General features: G+C 39.8%; 1 protein-coding gene across 1 annotated transcript in view; it reads right to left on the reverse strand.

Annotated features, from left to right (window-relative positions):
* Positions 1-204: 204 nt before the first annotated feature.
* Positions 205-16,585, reverse strand: part of LONRF2 (LON peptidase N-terminal domain and ring finger 2) — a 34,242-nt gene continuing 17,861 nt past the window's right edge. Inside the window, exons 3-12 of the mRNA XM_066313627.1 lie at positions 16,270-16,392; positions 15,170-15,331; positions 14,497-14,722; positions 12,398-12,494; positions 11,968-12,082; positions 10,622-10,743; positions 9,637-9,795; positions 6,515-6,677; positions 4,439-4,588; positions 205-4,099 (exon numbers count right to left, since the gene is read on the reverse strand). Coding sequence (XP_066169724.1) covers positions 3,941-4,099; positions 4,439-4,588; positions 6,515-6,677; positions 9,637-9,795; positions 10,622-10,743; positions 11,968-12,082; positions 12,398-12,494; positions 14,497-14,722; positions 15,170-15,331; positions 16,270-16,392 — 1,476 coding nt within the window. The 3' untranslated portion in view covers positions 205-3,940. The remainder of the gene's footprint in view (positions 4,100-4,438; positions 4,589-6,514; positions 6,678-9,636; positions 9,796-10,621; positions 10,744-11,967; positions 12,083-12,397; positions 12,495-14,496; positions 14,723-15,169; positions 15,332-16,269; positions 16,393-16,585) is intronic.

Genomic DNA, 16,585 nt, shown 5'->3' on the forward strand with positions numbered 1-16,585 from the left:
ACCACTGCTTCTGGGATGCCATCTGCTTCTTAAAGCCTCATGAGGCCAATTCTCAGCCCTTGGGCTCCTGTCAGGAAAATCAAACTATCACTCCTCTTCTGACAGCAGCACATCAGTGGCTTGTTTCGTTCAGACCATATTCAGCTCAGCTCTAGCTCTTAGTCCTCACAGTGATAAAGCTTTCCCCATGAACTCACACTCTCATAAATTCAACCTGGTTTATTCCAAATATCACATAAATTAAACACATTTCCCATGAATATTGCAAATACACATGAAATGAACACAGCAATTTTTAAAAAAAGTTTTGGCTTTGTTTATGCAACAAGAAGTGCCAAATGTGGTTAGAACATGAACTTCTCCTGTATTTACTAGATACAAAAAGGTGCAGATTAATAATTTATATTTATACATATGTACACGCTCCGTTTCATTTCTAGCTTTAAAACAGTAAAAAATGGTTTCAAGTTTATCTACATTAAACATACTCATTTACATCTGGTCAGAAGCCCCAGATAAGAGTTGATACAATCATTTCACAACTGCAAAATTAAGGCGCTACCAAAATACCAGTTCCACTAGTGTAAAATGTAACAGGAATAGAGTGTACAGCTTTCTATTTATCAATTTAAAAGTGGACTGGAGGACAAGGAAAAAGGAGCAGTAAGAAACATGACAAGTTCTACAGGTTAGAAGTACAAAGAGATCTTGATGACTATCAAATGAACATATTAAAATACAGTAGATAAAAGGCCTCAGTGGCAAACAATTAGTATGCTTCTGAAAGACAAAAAAAGGTTAAAATATATATATATATATCATTTTGTAGCTTGAAATTTTACAGGTGAACAACAGGTGTAGAGGTAGAGGGATTTTTTTTTTCTTTTTGGCCTCTTTACGATGTATAAAGAAGGGCCACATTCACCACAGTGAAAAGACTCATCATATATCCCAGCATCCTTGCTTGGACAGCAAGCAAGAAAAGTGTAATGAGCTAGAAAGGCAACAAATCCTGTCTATCTCTTCCAGGAGCTCAGCTCCAATGCTTCCACATGTACCTTGGCAACAAGTTACACCTAAGCGCAGACTGGCTGTAGCGTGGACACTTCCTCTAGAGAGCAACGAGACAGTTTTTCCTGTGAGGTACTACTGGATGCTGCAGATATTATATGGCAGAGGTGATTTGGTAAAAATGAAACTGGTCCTTCCCCTTAAAAAGCAAGTACCACAGGGCAGTGGTGATTTTATCTATTTATTAAAGCTTTGCTATTTGATCAGCATTCAATGTTTTGGAAGAAATGTCAGCTTTGGGCTGCTAATATTATTATTATTTGCATCCATACACAGACAATTCCTTTGTTGTTATCATTTATCCAAAACATCAGTCACTGAAATACTCACAAACCGCTTTAAACCTTATCTAAAAAAAAATCCCTCTACAGTTCATCTTTCTTTTCAATAACAATCAATCTATTAACTATGCAGGCCTTCATGAACACAGTAATGTCACTTCCCATGTAGAATGTCTTTACACATTACAAAACAGCAGTAAACAACCTCTCATTTCATAGGGTTTTCTGTCAGAAGTACCTCAGAAGTAATCTTGAAAAAATCACTTTTGCAGAGAAGAATATGAACATTAACATTTACTGAGGCAAAGCCAAGACACTAACTAGCACCTTGATATTTTTTTCCTTAAATGCACTCCTATCTGTAAAATTAAGCACATATAAGATCAGGGACCAGCAATATACAAATACCATCAGCAACCTCTTCCAGCTAAACTAGTAATATTCAAAACTAGGCCAGACACACAAATAAGCAAGATGAATGAGTCTTGAAGAAATACACAGCATGGAAAGGAATGGGAAATACAGGAAGCTGAACAGAAAGGATTGCGAGATCAAATACAGTCCATCTTCTGGTCCGAGAATTAGTTTCTGAAATCACCCTTCAGTAGGTCAGCTGACAGTCGGCTGAAGACCTACTGACTTGTGACATTTCCTCCCCACCAATACAACAATTACTTTATATTTCAGTGAGTTCTTCTTGATCATCTTCAAATCCTGGAGGAAATGCATTCAACTTGAATTTTGAGCATTTTGGTGGTGGTAGCAGAACTTGCAGAAGGCTACTGTAGAGGTTATGACATCATTGGTTGTACAATATGCACTTCACAATTCAGAGAATATACTTACAAACTACTTAAATAGAAAAGGCGTGTTCAAGGTAGAGGCAGTTACAGTACATTCAGGGTATGTTACAGAAACCATTTGTGGTAGCCATTTGCTGAAAGGAAAAAAACCTGAATTTTTGTTTCCCAGACCACAGAGGTTATAACTATAATACCCAAAGAGAGCAGGTAATATATGCCAATCACTGCATTTTAATGCAGTCTTCTTCCAGAATTCATGTACAAAGTGGAAAAAAAAAAAAAAAAAAGTTTAAATACCTCTTCATTGACAAATAAGGAGAAAAGAACAAAATAAGAAACCAGGCACTTTGACCATTTAGGTAAGCAGCCATTTCTTCTTACTAGACTTCTGCACAAGAACAAGTCTTTACATTGGTCTTGCTATGCTTGCAGCACATCGAGATTCAAGTCAACTTTTTTCCCCTGTTGGTAGTATCAGTTCTAGTTATAGGAAACTACGCCAATTGAATTGGTAACACTGAGTTATTTCATTGGCAGTTGAGCATATGTTGATCATTTGACAAGCGATCAATTTAATAGCTATCAAAGTTAGATATTAACAAAACAATACATTAAAAAAATCAAAGAGACAAATGAAGATTAACACCTGACTGAAGCTTGCATTGAGACTTGCCTTTATAGGTTCGGTTTGTGACTCCTTTCACGGTGTTACTGTGGACTGATTTCCATCATATACAGCAACTGGTACTAAACTACAATACTTTCAGGTTTGAAACATGTTCAGTAGAGACCACCCCTACGTAAAGGGAGGTTGGCATGACACTGCAGGAAGGAGAGAGATGGAAACCTCCCCATCTTTCATCCTTACTGGTTCCACTCGTAGAGCAGGTGTTCAGAGTAAACTGCAGCATGCCTCCCTCGTACTTGAGGTGAAATCATTATTTCACAGCAGTGTTTATCATACTTTAGCGAGCGGCTTGGTTTGAATTTAGCAGTAAGACTGGCTAGGATTACTTTGGGTTTTCTCTTCAAAGAAACCAAAGTACACATTTCCAAACATTTTGTATATACTTATTCTGCTACAACATGTAAATCACAAAGGAGGGATTACCTAAGGCTACCAAATAGTATGCTTATTCAGTAGCTATTATTCTTTCAGATAAATATCCTCAGATGCCTTGACTACAAACGGCTTAACCTGTTTTTTCCTCAGATCGTTATTTGCTGAAGAGAGAGAGAGAGAGAGATGTGGGTGTATGACAGACTGCCTTCCAATTCACTAACAGGGAGTACTGTTGGTTATAGTCCTCGTGCATACTTCTGCTGGGCAGTGTAACTCCTCTTCTGTTCACTACCTTCAAGAAAGTCTAGGAAACACCTCTTCAATCCACTGTCCAGTTTCCTCTTCCTACTGAGTGAAAATCCAGATCACATGCAGGCCAATGGCGCTACTCTAGTATTTAACTCTCTTGGCTAGGAACATCAATTCTTCAATTCTATCACAGTACTTTGAAGCAACTATCCACATCCATCAGCTACAGTCTAAATGTAGCACAGCTCTGCAGAGGCTCAGTTTTCACCAGGACAACAGGAGAGTGTGCGAGGTTTGGTGAATACCCAGATAACAGACTGATGCAATTGATGGATGCAGGACGCAGTCAGAAAGGGCTGTTCCTTCTTGAAGGAATCTTACAAAAATGAAAAAACAACCCCTCCCCATTTGCCCTCCCCCAGAACAACCTGTCATGAGATGTTCTTGGTGCCCACTCACAACACAAGTCCATGTTATCTGGGTCTTTTGCGAGTCACAAATATCAATACGCGCCTGATGGCAATCAGACGATCTTTCAGGGAGGTCATAGCCAATATTGCCAGCTGAGCTCTGTTTTCCAGAGGCAACACTGCCAAGAGCCACCAGTACCAGGCAGGACCACTGGGGTTGCTCTGCAAAAAAATGGAAAGATATGCAGTTTGTATTCACCAGCCCAGCCCCAAGAAGAACATCACCTTCTCACCTTCTATTTGCTAAGAAAGTCACCACAAAACAAGCAACAACTGAACACTTAATTGCAGATGTTCTCTGAATCAGTATATAGCATTAAGACTTATCTCTTCAGCTACCAAATTATACAGGTGTATTGTTTACCATGCTTCATGTAAACAGACAAAAATTGGGTAAGTAAGAGTCTAAAATGTATAAAACCACAGCAAAAATCTGTCAGAAGAGTCCAGTGTTAAAATTCTGCATAGAATAAAGGTGCATAAATAGGCAGGTTTTATTACCTGTGGCTCTGGTTCTTTTCCTGGCATAGATCCAAAATGATTGAGAATTTGCACTTTCATATTGTCTTTAAGAGAAGTGAACCAGGCAACAGCTTGATCATAGACTGAATCATGAAGGCGGACAAGTTCTTCATATTCTGGTCCTTCAACCTTATTGTTAAAAGAAGGGAGATGGAACAAAATAGGTTTGATACCGTGGAGTCCACATGCTTCCCCAGAAGCAAACGAAGCAAAATAATGCAGTTGACTACAGCTGCTCAAATGTCCTTATCTAAACCAACTGTGCCTAAGTCTCAGATTTCAAACCTGTGATGCTGGAGTCTTTTTACCCTCCCCTAGGTGTTCTGAAGTGATATTTCTTGAAGCAGTAACTGCCTCACTAATATCCATTCCTAAATGCTAGCATAACAGAAGAATATCTGGGACATATTTATCATCTCAAACCCACAACCTCAAGCCCCTGTCACAGAATGACTCTGGACAGTGGTACATCATCTGGCAAAACAAAACAAACACTACTGCCACCGAGCACAAAGACAGGGGGGGCTACAGCACTTAAGAGACCAGCACTATTTTATAGAAATGTTAAGGCCATGGTAGGACAGCCAAGGAGAAGGAGGAGGGTAGACACCCAAGCAGGCAGGAAATAGGGAAAGTGATGCTTTCCCAATACCAGAAACAGCCATGAAGAAACACCCTCATTGAAGCAGAGTGTTTTAGTTGCACAGGCCTACTATTAGCTATTGGTGGGGGGAAAAAAAGCATAAGCAAAAATCACTACAAATTGGTGGGGGTTTTGATTCTGGATTTTTGTTTGGGGTTGTTCGGGTTTTTTCCCTTTAACATGTGCACATCACATAGGCTATGCTCAGATACACATGTGATCTAGCTGCTCTGGTTGCCCTTCACAATCACAGAGAAGTAGTTCTAGAGAGCAATAATTTCATCCTAATGTAAGTATCCAAGAGCATATAAAATAGGTATCTTTGGACTGATATTTTTGACCATCAGACATATCATGGGTGTAGGGCACTGAACAGACACCAGCCTCCAATGTGAGACAAGGTAAATCTCACTCTAATTATGAAGAGGGGGATCTCTGGAACCATCTATAAACAATGCATGTATACCTGAGTTCCACTACTCTTCATTAGGGATTTTAACAGAGCACAGCCCTCACTCTGAGCAGACTGCCTATTCTAGCCTTTCACAAGAAGGAGCATCTCCACAAGCTCAACCTGTAAACATGCCCTGGCAAACAACTGCATCACCCTGAACAGGTTAGAAAAGCACTGCTAAGGCTTTACAGACTTTCGCTTCAACTGTGGACTGCTCTAGAGCTGTATGACCAAACTGACTCCATCAGCTGGCAGGAGATTACTGCTAAGTTTAATGTTAACAGCTACCAAGGTTTTATAGATATGGTCTGAAGATGATCCAGAGACCACGGCCAAAAATTCAGCCTTTGGACAACACCCATCACAAACACCTGCCTTGATGCAGGTTTGCTAAGAGGACTTTTTTTTAAAAGCTTCTCCCCTCTCTGCATTTCTCTGCTCTCAGTCAGCTCTAATGGATGCTTGTACAGGGCATGGTTAACTGTGTGTCCCTAAGAACTCATTTTAAGAGCAGATTCTCACATTTATTTGAGGACCTGTTCTGTAAATGAGAACTTGGAGCACATATGAAGTGGGCCAACTGTCTGTTCAGTGCAAGAGAACAGTCAGTTCTCTACCAACAGGAGCATGTGCTTTTAGAAGTCTTTAAATTCTGCATCAGTTTTAAAATGTTGCTCTGACCTCAACTACACACCATGACCTCAGCACCCTAGAAGCTACTTTGAGATCCATGAAAGGAGTGTAACCCTTTAAGCAGAGATTAATTATAAGGGAAGAAAGGAAGAAAGGGAAAGAAGATACAAAGTTTGTTCCATGGTTTTTAAAACAGAGTTTTAGTGTATTTGTAATGATATTGGCTTAAAAAATAATGCACAGCTAGCTTGAAATGCAACAAGGAAAGGCTATTTAAGTGAATCCAGCAATACATGGGTATGAATAACTTTGCACCATAGATCACCTTTTTATCTTCAAGATACTCGATGTTTGCTGTGTTATATCCATCTCGTTGGCCATGGCTTAAGACCCTAAAACGACGGACACCAACTGTATCAACAACTGAGCGTCCATCAGGAAAAAACTTTACGTCCCTGATCTCTAATATACAGCCATGATCTGCAAATCTGAAATGACAGAAGGGCATAAAAGCGGAAGTCATCAACAAGTGTTTATAGACATCAGGACAAATACTGGGCCTAATTCACCATTTCTTATTTGAAAGAGGATTCTGCTTTGGTGACAATACATTTCTGCTTATTCACATAAGCCACACAAACCCCCACCCTTTCTGCCTTCCCTCAGAGAACCTGGGCAGCAGCATTTTCAGGGCAGGTTTGTGGGGTGGGAGCGTTGGAAAGGAACAAGATACTAAATGAAGCATGTTTCATGCTGGGAGTTGCCAGCTGCTGGTGGAAAATTTATCTGGTTTGCAAAGAAAACAAGATTGGTAAAGAACTGTAAGGAAGTACTGAAACCGAGGAACAAATGCATGGCTGTGAGGGCTATCCCCCCTACATCATTGTGTAAGCAGAAGACTGCAGGCTTTAGAAGAAAAAAGCTTTCTATATATCAAGTCTTTTCTTGCATTTGTTTCCTTTAAAAAAACCAAATTCAAATCAAACCCAAAATAACCTCTTCACAAAAGCACATTTATATCCATTATATTTAAAGTAGGCACAGGTTTTAATCACACCCTGGAAAACAGGCACGCAATAAACTTTTACTTTATCGAGCTTACTTAACTGTACCTTTGTGGTACAGTGATTTCAGTAAAGAGGCTGATTGCACAATGACTCTTCACCACAACACATTTGCAAGTCTACACCTCAGCCTTCTGTCAAGCAGGAGAAAGCACTGTATTCTAGTCTCAACTCAAGATACCCAAACCCAGCAGGGTCTGGTAAATTCTTTATCATGGATATGCTTGTTTTACAAGGGCTTGGCCATTTCTTACAATGAAGTGATGAAGAAATGACTCCTGTGTCTGCTCTACCAGAAATCATGGGTTTAGGAGGGGTTGGGGGGAAGCTAACTACTGTTCACTCCCAGCCAGTGTACAGGAAAAAACCAGGAAGAGCAGGAGGAGCAGAGCTGAACATAGCTAAGTCCTGGTGCTCTACCAGTAGGACTGGTTTTAAAAAGCAAGTTTGTTAGTTTATTATAGCAATATTACACTATAGGCTATTTAAACAGCTACATAACAATTGTTTTTAATTAATGAGTTTAGTGATATCCATACTGGATTTAGAAATTAATACAGAAGTGTTGACTTTTTCATTTTTGTTCTTAGAGGAGTTACTTTTGGATGGACAGGCACCTGAATCAGAGAGACAAGAAAGCACCTGGAGACAGGCATAAAATGTGCTGACAACATCAAGAGCTTATATTCTTTTACCAATTATAAGGTAAAATGGAGAAATAAAACAGAGGAAGGTAATGAACTAAACATGCTTTGTCACTGTGTTTTTCAACGGAGGCATGCATCCATGTCTCAGTAGATGAGGCAAAACAAGTTTCCCCACTTCTTGTATTCCCAAGTCGATTTCGCAATTTTGAATAAACAGAAGAACTTCTTTACTTGTGTAAGAAGCTGGAACAGCCTGCCAGGTGTCTGCACATGAAGGTTTCCTGTGCTTCAGTATTTGATTAAAGTTATCATGCTCAAAAAGCTTAATTCTCTTAGTAACTCAGACAGGACATAGAAACCTAACCATACTGTTGGCATTTTAAAACACTCTTCATTATGTTATCTAACAAACAAATTGTTGTGTTTTGAGGATTGTAATGCCTTGGCCCTCTGTATTATTATACCTGATTCCAAGTAAGTTTGGCTCTTCCACAAGCCTGCAGGGATAAAAGGAGAGTTATCACTGGAGTCCTAGGGTAATTCTGTCCTCATGCTCACAAGTATTCACTTCCAGCGAATTGCTAATAGACCTGAAAGGGACTGTGGAGCATCAGTTGCTGCTGGAGTCTGAACTCCACTGAGTGCAGTACTGACAGCATGCCAAATGGCATTGCAGCAGAGCCACAGCTGACTGGAAGCTGCAGCATCTCCTGTATTCTTACAGCTACCTTACTCTCCAGTCTGGGAGAAAAATAAAATTTCCACCCCACCCAAGAATCACGGAGTAGACAAGGAAAGGCTGCCAAGCCTCAGTAATGACTGCCCTCCCCTCAGCTCCAGTGATGATCACACACAAAAATGCTGCTCCTGAGGATGCCTGTCTACTGTGTTCTTAAAAATTCCCATGTTTGTCATCCATTCTACAGTCTGCCAAAGTAGCTTCTGAAGTCAGCAACTACTGCATCTCCTAAGGCAGACTTCTCAAGATCACCTCATGCTTCTCCCATGAGCATGGTCTGAAAACCCCATTGTCTGTGAAATACTTGAAGGCTCTCAAAGAATCAGAGAATAGTTTTGTGTAGTAAGGGATCTTTAATCTAGTCAGTCTCTGCACAGGGAGCTGGAAACACATCAGTGTCAGAATTCACAGAAGTGAATGAAAGGTGTGATCATTTAGAAAGACAAACTCACTCACTGCAGATAGTTTAGACATTGCAACACAGCAGTAAAGACAAACACTCAAATTCAACATTCAGCAGCAAAACAGACTTCTCAGCCAAGGGTATACTTTGTCTCATTAAAATGAAACCACTCTTTCAAGAAAGCTATGGGAGGTCTGGATATTTTGCCTTTTTTTTTTTTTTTTTTTTTTTTTTAAATTTATTTTAACTGAGTAGACAGAAGGGGAGCCTTACCCAGACAGTCAGTTTTCACTGGAACAAACAGGCCAGCAAGCTTTCCAAACACGCAGCCAATTAAATGCTATTTTTGGAGCCTGTAGGAGCAGGATGAGTTGCATTCTTGCTATTATCCAACAGGGGAGTAACAAAATTACATTTTTATGTAAAAAGGAATGTTTAAAGTTCAGAACTAAGAAGTAAGCAACTTCAGTATTGGTTCATACAGGACTGGAAGGAACCACAGTGGTTTGGAGAGACAAGTATACTGTGCTGCAGTATTCCATTAGCTCACAGCAGCCTTTGCAATAACAACACATTCTCAGCTCATCTCCTTACCCTTTTAATTCATCAGCTAAGCACATGCCAAACTGCTTGGTACCAGTTTCCATGCATCTTCTTATCATTAGGCGATAACGAGGTTCAAAGACATGGAGTGGACAAGGGATGGTAGGAAAGGCCATGGTACATACGAAGATGGGAACATCTTTATTCAAACTGTAAGAAAATGGTTTAAAAAATAATCACCTTTTTTTCTGGGTGCTGCTATATTCAGAATATATCCTTAACACAAGACAAATGGCTTCCTTAGACTCAATCTTTGTAAATGCATATCTCTTCAAGGTTTGCCATTTTCACAAGACAAACAATATTTCAGGACTCCTTTCCTTAATACATTAAGTAAACAATCCCTCTAACCTACCTCCATAAAAGAAAAAAGTCAAGAAATAGCCAATTTCCCCAAAACATCTCTAGTGATGCATCTTAGACACACACTGCAAGATTTTGGTGACAACTTTTCACAGTAACAAAGTACTTAAGAACCAGCCATGTTCAAAGCAAGATGGCAGAGAATCGCCAAAGTCAGCAAACCCCTTTGATTTCAAAGCCCATTAATCCACTCAATTTTTTTCAGGATTAACTGCATGTTTTGTTTTACTTTTTTAAACTGAGTTATAGCACAACATTCACGAGTCACTGAGAAAACTGGATCCTTGACCTTCTCCTGACCTGAAGTATAACCCATTGATAATTTGAATTCTACTCCCAGAAAACCCCCAGTGTAACTTCTAAAGCTATTATGTTGTTTCAGAGGAAAAAGCAATTATCTCTATTTTAAGAATATTGTTGTGCCTCACCCCCATCCAAGCACATTGTTACTTGTTTATCTGCAACATACACGTCAAAAATACAAAACATCTGGCAGGTTCATTTACAAATTCATTTCTTTGGTGCATTTTCAGAAGCAAATTAATCTTCTTCAGTAATTTAGATTGAAAAATACATTTTTGTAACAGCTGTCAGTAGTATAAAGAGAGCCTACTTTGACAATTCCTTCATTTCTTCCTCATAAACTTTCTTCCTTTCAGATAATTCCTCTGGCAAGTAACGGACTATCAGCTCTTCTGTAAGGACGGTCTTCTTGTAAGTTCTGCTTGCCAGAAACTACAAGGAAGAATCAACGCTTAAGTCTGGTAACAAGACAAGTAACATCTCCTCCTCCCAGCCCACTCTTCCCTGAGGCCAAAGTGCACATTAGATAGGACTATACAGATTCCTCACCCTTTTCAGCCTCCAGGTACTAAAATGACCACTTCAGCCTATGTGGTTCACCCCACTGTCCTTATAACTCTAATCCCATACCTGTTTTCGGCAGAAGTTGTACTAGGAGGAAGAAAAGGCAGTCCATCCTCACTTCTGCAAAGATACATGTAACTTTTTCATCTACAACTGTCAGCTTACTGGCAAGAAGTACTATGTATCGGATACCTTATGTCTGCTGCTGACAAAAGTTGACCAAGGAGCAACCATTCCTCATACACCACTTTCCACACAAAATGGAAATTTGGTATGAACATGGCTGTTGCTTGGGGTCCCCAGGCATGAGCCTGATGTGTTACTGGAAGCCTCCATTTCTTTAAGAACCAGTAAAACCACTTGTATGGCATTAAATGCCAAATACATCCTTGATTAAGTGAGGTCTATGCATAGTTTGATGTTGTCAGTACTGTCTTGTTCCAGTTTCACAGAATCACAGACATTTGGGTTGGAAGGGACCTTTAAATGTCATCTAGTCCAATCCCTTTAGTGAGCAGAGACATCTTCAAACAGATCAGATTGCTCAGAGCCCCCCATCCAACATGACCTCTAATGTTTCCAGAGATGGGAGAATCTGCCAACTCCATGGGCAACCTCTTCCAGTGTTTCATCACCCTCATGGTAAAAAATTTCTGACTTACATCTAACCTCTTCAAACCAACTCTCTTTCACTTTAAAATAATTATCCCTCTACCAAAATGCCTGTGCCTATCTTTTTTATAAACCCTCGAAGTACTGTAAGGCTGAGATCAGGTCTTCCCAGAGCCTTCTCCTCACCAGACCGAACAACCACAACTTTTGGCCTTTCTTCATAGGAGAGGTGCTCCAGCCCCAGACCATGTTCATGACCCTTCTCTGGACTTGATACCCTGGTGACCCCAGAGCTGGATGCAACACTCCAGGTGGGGTCTCACCAGAGAGGACTAGAGGGGCAGACTCACCTCCCTCACCCTGCTGGCCACACTGCTTTGGATGTAGCTCACAACCAGACCACAGAAAATGTCCACACAGATGTTTTCAAAAGAACACAGGTTTGTGCAGTTTTGTTAATTGGGAGAAGAACATACTTACTTCTGACAGCTTTTCCTTGCAGAGTGGGCAAAGTGGATTATGGTCAAGGCAACGCTCAAGGCATTTGAGGCAAAAGGTGTGTCCACAGGGTGTGGTAACAGGTTCGTAGAACAACCTTAACATGAAAACATGGAACAGAAAAGCTAAGCTGCCAACAAAAACAATTCCCAATGTGTGGAAGGGAGTGACTAGTCCTAGCTCTTTCTTACTTTTCTGCTTTTGTATAAACCACAGGTGACAGTGTTACAACAGAGAACCGCACACAAAATGGAGAAAACCACATCTGTAAAGATTCACCAGATCTAAGGTTCAGCAAAAAGGAACAGAGTAATGATTTAGACATTCTCTGGCAGGTTTCTCTTCTTACACTTATTTTTTTCAGAAGCTAGAGAGTCTTTGTTATGTAAATGCCAGGTCAACACAGTCATACCTCATGCAGAGGGAACACTCAAAATCCGACGCATCCACCAGAGTTGTTGGTATTTCACTTGAAGTGTCAGTGGTGTTTTCAGGTAAAACATCTCCATCTAAGTAGTCAAGAAAATTATTATAGTAAAGATGTAAGCATTACTGCATTTTCCAACGTTCTTCATACTGTTGACTTTTCCATAAAGAACCTGATTCATGTCTTTTCTTTTCTGAAGTATTTTTTCTAATAAACACGCTTCCCTATCTAAGTTTTAGATTTTTTGGCAGGAGATCTTTTGGAGAGCAGAGGATGATGTCTGTGGCCAGAGAATACACTTTAGAGCTGAATATCCATTATTTGCTTCTCCAAAAATGATTGTGTTGTGTGTTTTCCTAGACTAGTTTTTTAAAATATTCTGCTATTGCTTTCCCACCACCACCCCCACATCAGCCAGGCCAGATGTTTTCAAGTACATTAAGTCCAGAATTTAATTTATTTACACACAGTCAAAATATTTCATTACTGTTTATTATAGATTTCTCAGCAGGGGTATTTTTTTCTTACAAATATAAAAAGGCTTACATTTTTCTAGACTAGGCTGTTGTAGAAATTCCAAATTTCAGACAACTTAAAACTTAAAAGGACTACTGGAGTGGCATTAGCTAACACAGCTTTTATTAGCTCAACAATCTGCAGAGAGGCAAACGCTTCACTTGAAATTCTGCCTAGACTGATTTCTGGGGATGATTTGTATCTCTGGGTTAAGCTTGCTTTAAAGGTATGCACTTCAAACTTCACAGCAGCATTATTTAGGCTCAAAAGCTATCAGCTCCAGCTTCTGTTGAGATTTACAAAAGCAAATTCTGCAACTTTTAAAATTTGCATCTTTGTGATGAGTTGCAACAGAGCCGTGACTGCTGCCTCCACATGTTTTTTATCAACCAAATTCTTGACCATTAAAAAGCTCAGCTTTTTATGTTAAGTTAAAACACTAGGATGCTTCGTTAAAGAGTAACTTATGCTCAGCATCTGGTTTATCTCGAGCACAGACATGATAGGTGGTGTGTGGCCTACAAAGAAAAACAGTGCTATCTTTAACCTACATCTCACTAAATGTTAGCATTTAGTAATTGCAAGAACCTGGCTGTGTTAATCCTGCAAATAGTAATATGGCACTGGGACCCAGCACATACCAGAAATTAGTGCTCATGGGTAAAACATGATCTCTGGCCTTCCCTGTGAAGATACAGGTGGGTCAGATTTCACAATCTATTTACTGGGTCTGCAGTTCACAGGCAGGTACAGCGTTTTTTCCTTCAAAGCAATGTGATCAGAAACTGGCCATATATTGATCTTTTGTAGAGGTCACAGACAGCTGTACTTGAAGACTTGGAACATTTTCAGGAACATTTCAGGAACGTTTTCAGAAGGCAAACTTTTCAAGTTTTGTTTTTTTTTTTTTCTTTAAGTGAAAAAAAATCACACCAGCACAGCAACATTTTCCAGGTCTGTGATAACCAATTATTACACTTCTCAGTGAAGCATCGCCTTTGGCATTTTTAGCCCCGAGTACTAAAGCCACTCTGGAAGTCTTTGTTAGAAGCTTGAGAAGCATATAAATTGTAAGCGCAGCTATATCAAGTAACAGAAAACTGGGGGGTGGGGACTTACTACCCTTTAAAAGACTTCTTTGTTTGCCTGGAAAATTTCATGTAAAGTTGCATGTGACCATTTCTAATGCCACTTCAAGATTAGTTTCCAGGCTTACTTCATCTTTCAATCATATAGAAAGACAATGAAGTTCAGCTATAGCTGAAACCTAGAAAATGGAAATGGCACTACCAACACAAAGGCTAAACTGTGAGTGGATTACACACACGTTACACTGGAAATGGCCCATCTGAGAAAGAAAAATACAGTTTTTATTCAGTGAACTTAAAACTGCTCTGGAATAAGGTAAATAGGTTGTTAGAGCAGAAATGAACACATCAGAGAACAAAATATTATCCCAATTCCTGTAGGGAATGTTTTGTTAACACTTATAAAAAGGGAGGAGTAAAATCATTTACAGTTTTTCAGTATGTGGAAGAGAAATTGTTTTTCCAAGCTACAACACAAACCTTTTTTAAGAATTTTACTGGGGACATCCAAGCTCTGCAAATCCCTCATATCACTGGACAGCTTTCTTTTTAGGCCAATCCCAGGTAAACTGGAAAGAATAGCTCCCAAAGACTTCTTGTTGTCATCAAAGTAGAGATCCAGAACATGATGGGTAACAGAAGAATCAGTGGTTCTGAACACATCAGATTCTTGGGACGGGGTTTTTGTTAACCTGAACATAGTATCCTAAAAAAAATAAAGCATGAGACAATTTTGGTTTGCTTTTATCTATTAGTTTTATCAGCAATAGATCAATGTTCCCACAAGAAGCCTAGCAATGGAGAAAGGTCTGTATCAAAGGTCACTTCAAAATTGCATAAAGTAGGGCCATGTCTCTCCCTATAGCGCCTGTCTCTAAAAATTATGTTCCTGTCATACTAAAATCTTCAGCAGAAAAAACCACAAACACAACTGACCCCCACATGAAGGCATCACATTGTTATCTGAAGAAAAAGGTTAACTCCCTTATTTTTCTGAGGCAGTACATCCCAATGTAGTCCAACAGCAATGGAGAGAACAGGCTTACCATGAAAGTAAGTGCCTACACAGATGTAGACAAAGACAACATCACACAGATAAGGAAGATCCATGTGCTATTTTTTTTTTTTTTATGTTGAAGGCTTTTTGCTTTACCTTTGAGGACCCAGCAACAGAGTTATCTTCCACAGCTGACTGTGTGTTTATGCTACTCAGAAACGCAGGTTTCAATCTTGTATGGGATGTTCGACTAGAGAAAGGTGCTGTTAGACTATCATGGACATTTTCAAAGGCTGGGAAAAACATCTCACACATTATCTAGTCAATTAGAGAGAGAGAAAAAAAAGAAAAAGTAGTAATTACGACATAAGATATTTATGTTTACGTGAACACAAATGCACAAACTTCACAGTTTCTAGATACCAAGACCTTGCAACATCCAAGACATCCTGCAGTTCCCAAAGCATGGGAAACCTGAATGGCAGTGCCCACAACAACCACAGTCACACTCCAAGGTGCTCTTCTGGTGCCCATCTCCCTTACCAAAGGCTTCTGCTCCCCAAGAGCATCCAGGGCAGCTGTTTGTTGCATCTTTCTCCTGATTCTACCCATCTCCATTGTCACACTCAGACGCTGCCTCCAGAACTCTTCAGATCATGTTCTCCCATCAAAACCAGTTAACAGAGATGTGTTCAAACATTGCTTGTGTTCTTTATCTTTCTCCTCCATCCTCAAGTAGATCTAACCCCTAGCTTAAAGCTGTGTAGAGCCTGTTCCCCCTCTCACCAGTCCCCACCAAGCATCTTGCCAAATCCTCATCTCATTTTTATAAAAAGCATGTATAGATGGTCACAGAGAATCTGATGATGGGCTGTTAGCACTTAATGTGTCTAATTTCCCATACGGAACAAAATGCTACAAAGACTGCAGGATTTTTCCAGGACAGGGCAGCACACAGCTTCCTCTTCTCAATCCTCAGCCACTTCCCACATAGAAGTCATTTTCTGAGGGATACTAAAATTAGCAGCCTCAAGCCTATGCAGTGGAATTTACAAATATGTAATCCCTCCGGCTGAGGCACCAACCAAACCCAAGAGGTGCCTCACAGAGCATAATACTAAAAAGGTTTACTGGAGAATCTACTGAATCAAACTATCCTTTGGGTATTTACTATCACCTGAAATACCACGAATTTTGCTTGGCTGTGGGATTAAAAGCAGCACAATGGCCAAGTAGCCAGTAAATACATTTTATACCTTTTGGGCTTCTTTCTTCATTGAGCTCCATTCAGGATTTAAGGCAACACAATAAAGAAACTCCTTCAATGCTTCCTCAGTCCTTTCCAATCCAGAAAGAGCTTTTGCTTTCACATAATGGCCCTGTTCACACAAAGGAAACGTACAAATCTAGAGATCATTTCTGAAGTGGCAGCAAGACACCTGAAAACAAACCTGAACATTCAAGTCATTTTGCAGGTGAAGAACAAGATGCTTTTTGGGTAACAACCTCTTTGACACGTGTGACTGAAAGAAATTCAGTCCCTTCTGGTGAATAAAGATTCCCCAGTACCCC

Source organism: Sylvia atricapilla, chromosome 2 (assembly GCF_009819655.1).
Source record: "Sylvia atricapilla isolate bSylAtr1 chromosome 2, bSylAtr1.pri, whole genome shotgun sequence".
In the NCBI taxonomy this organism is placed as follows: domain Eukaryota; kingdom Metazoa; phylum Chordata; class Aves; order Passeriformes; family Sylviidae; genus Sylvia; species Sylvia atricapilla.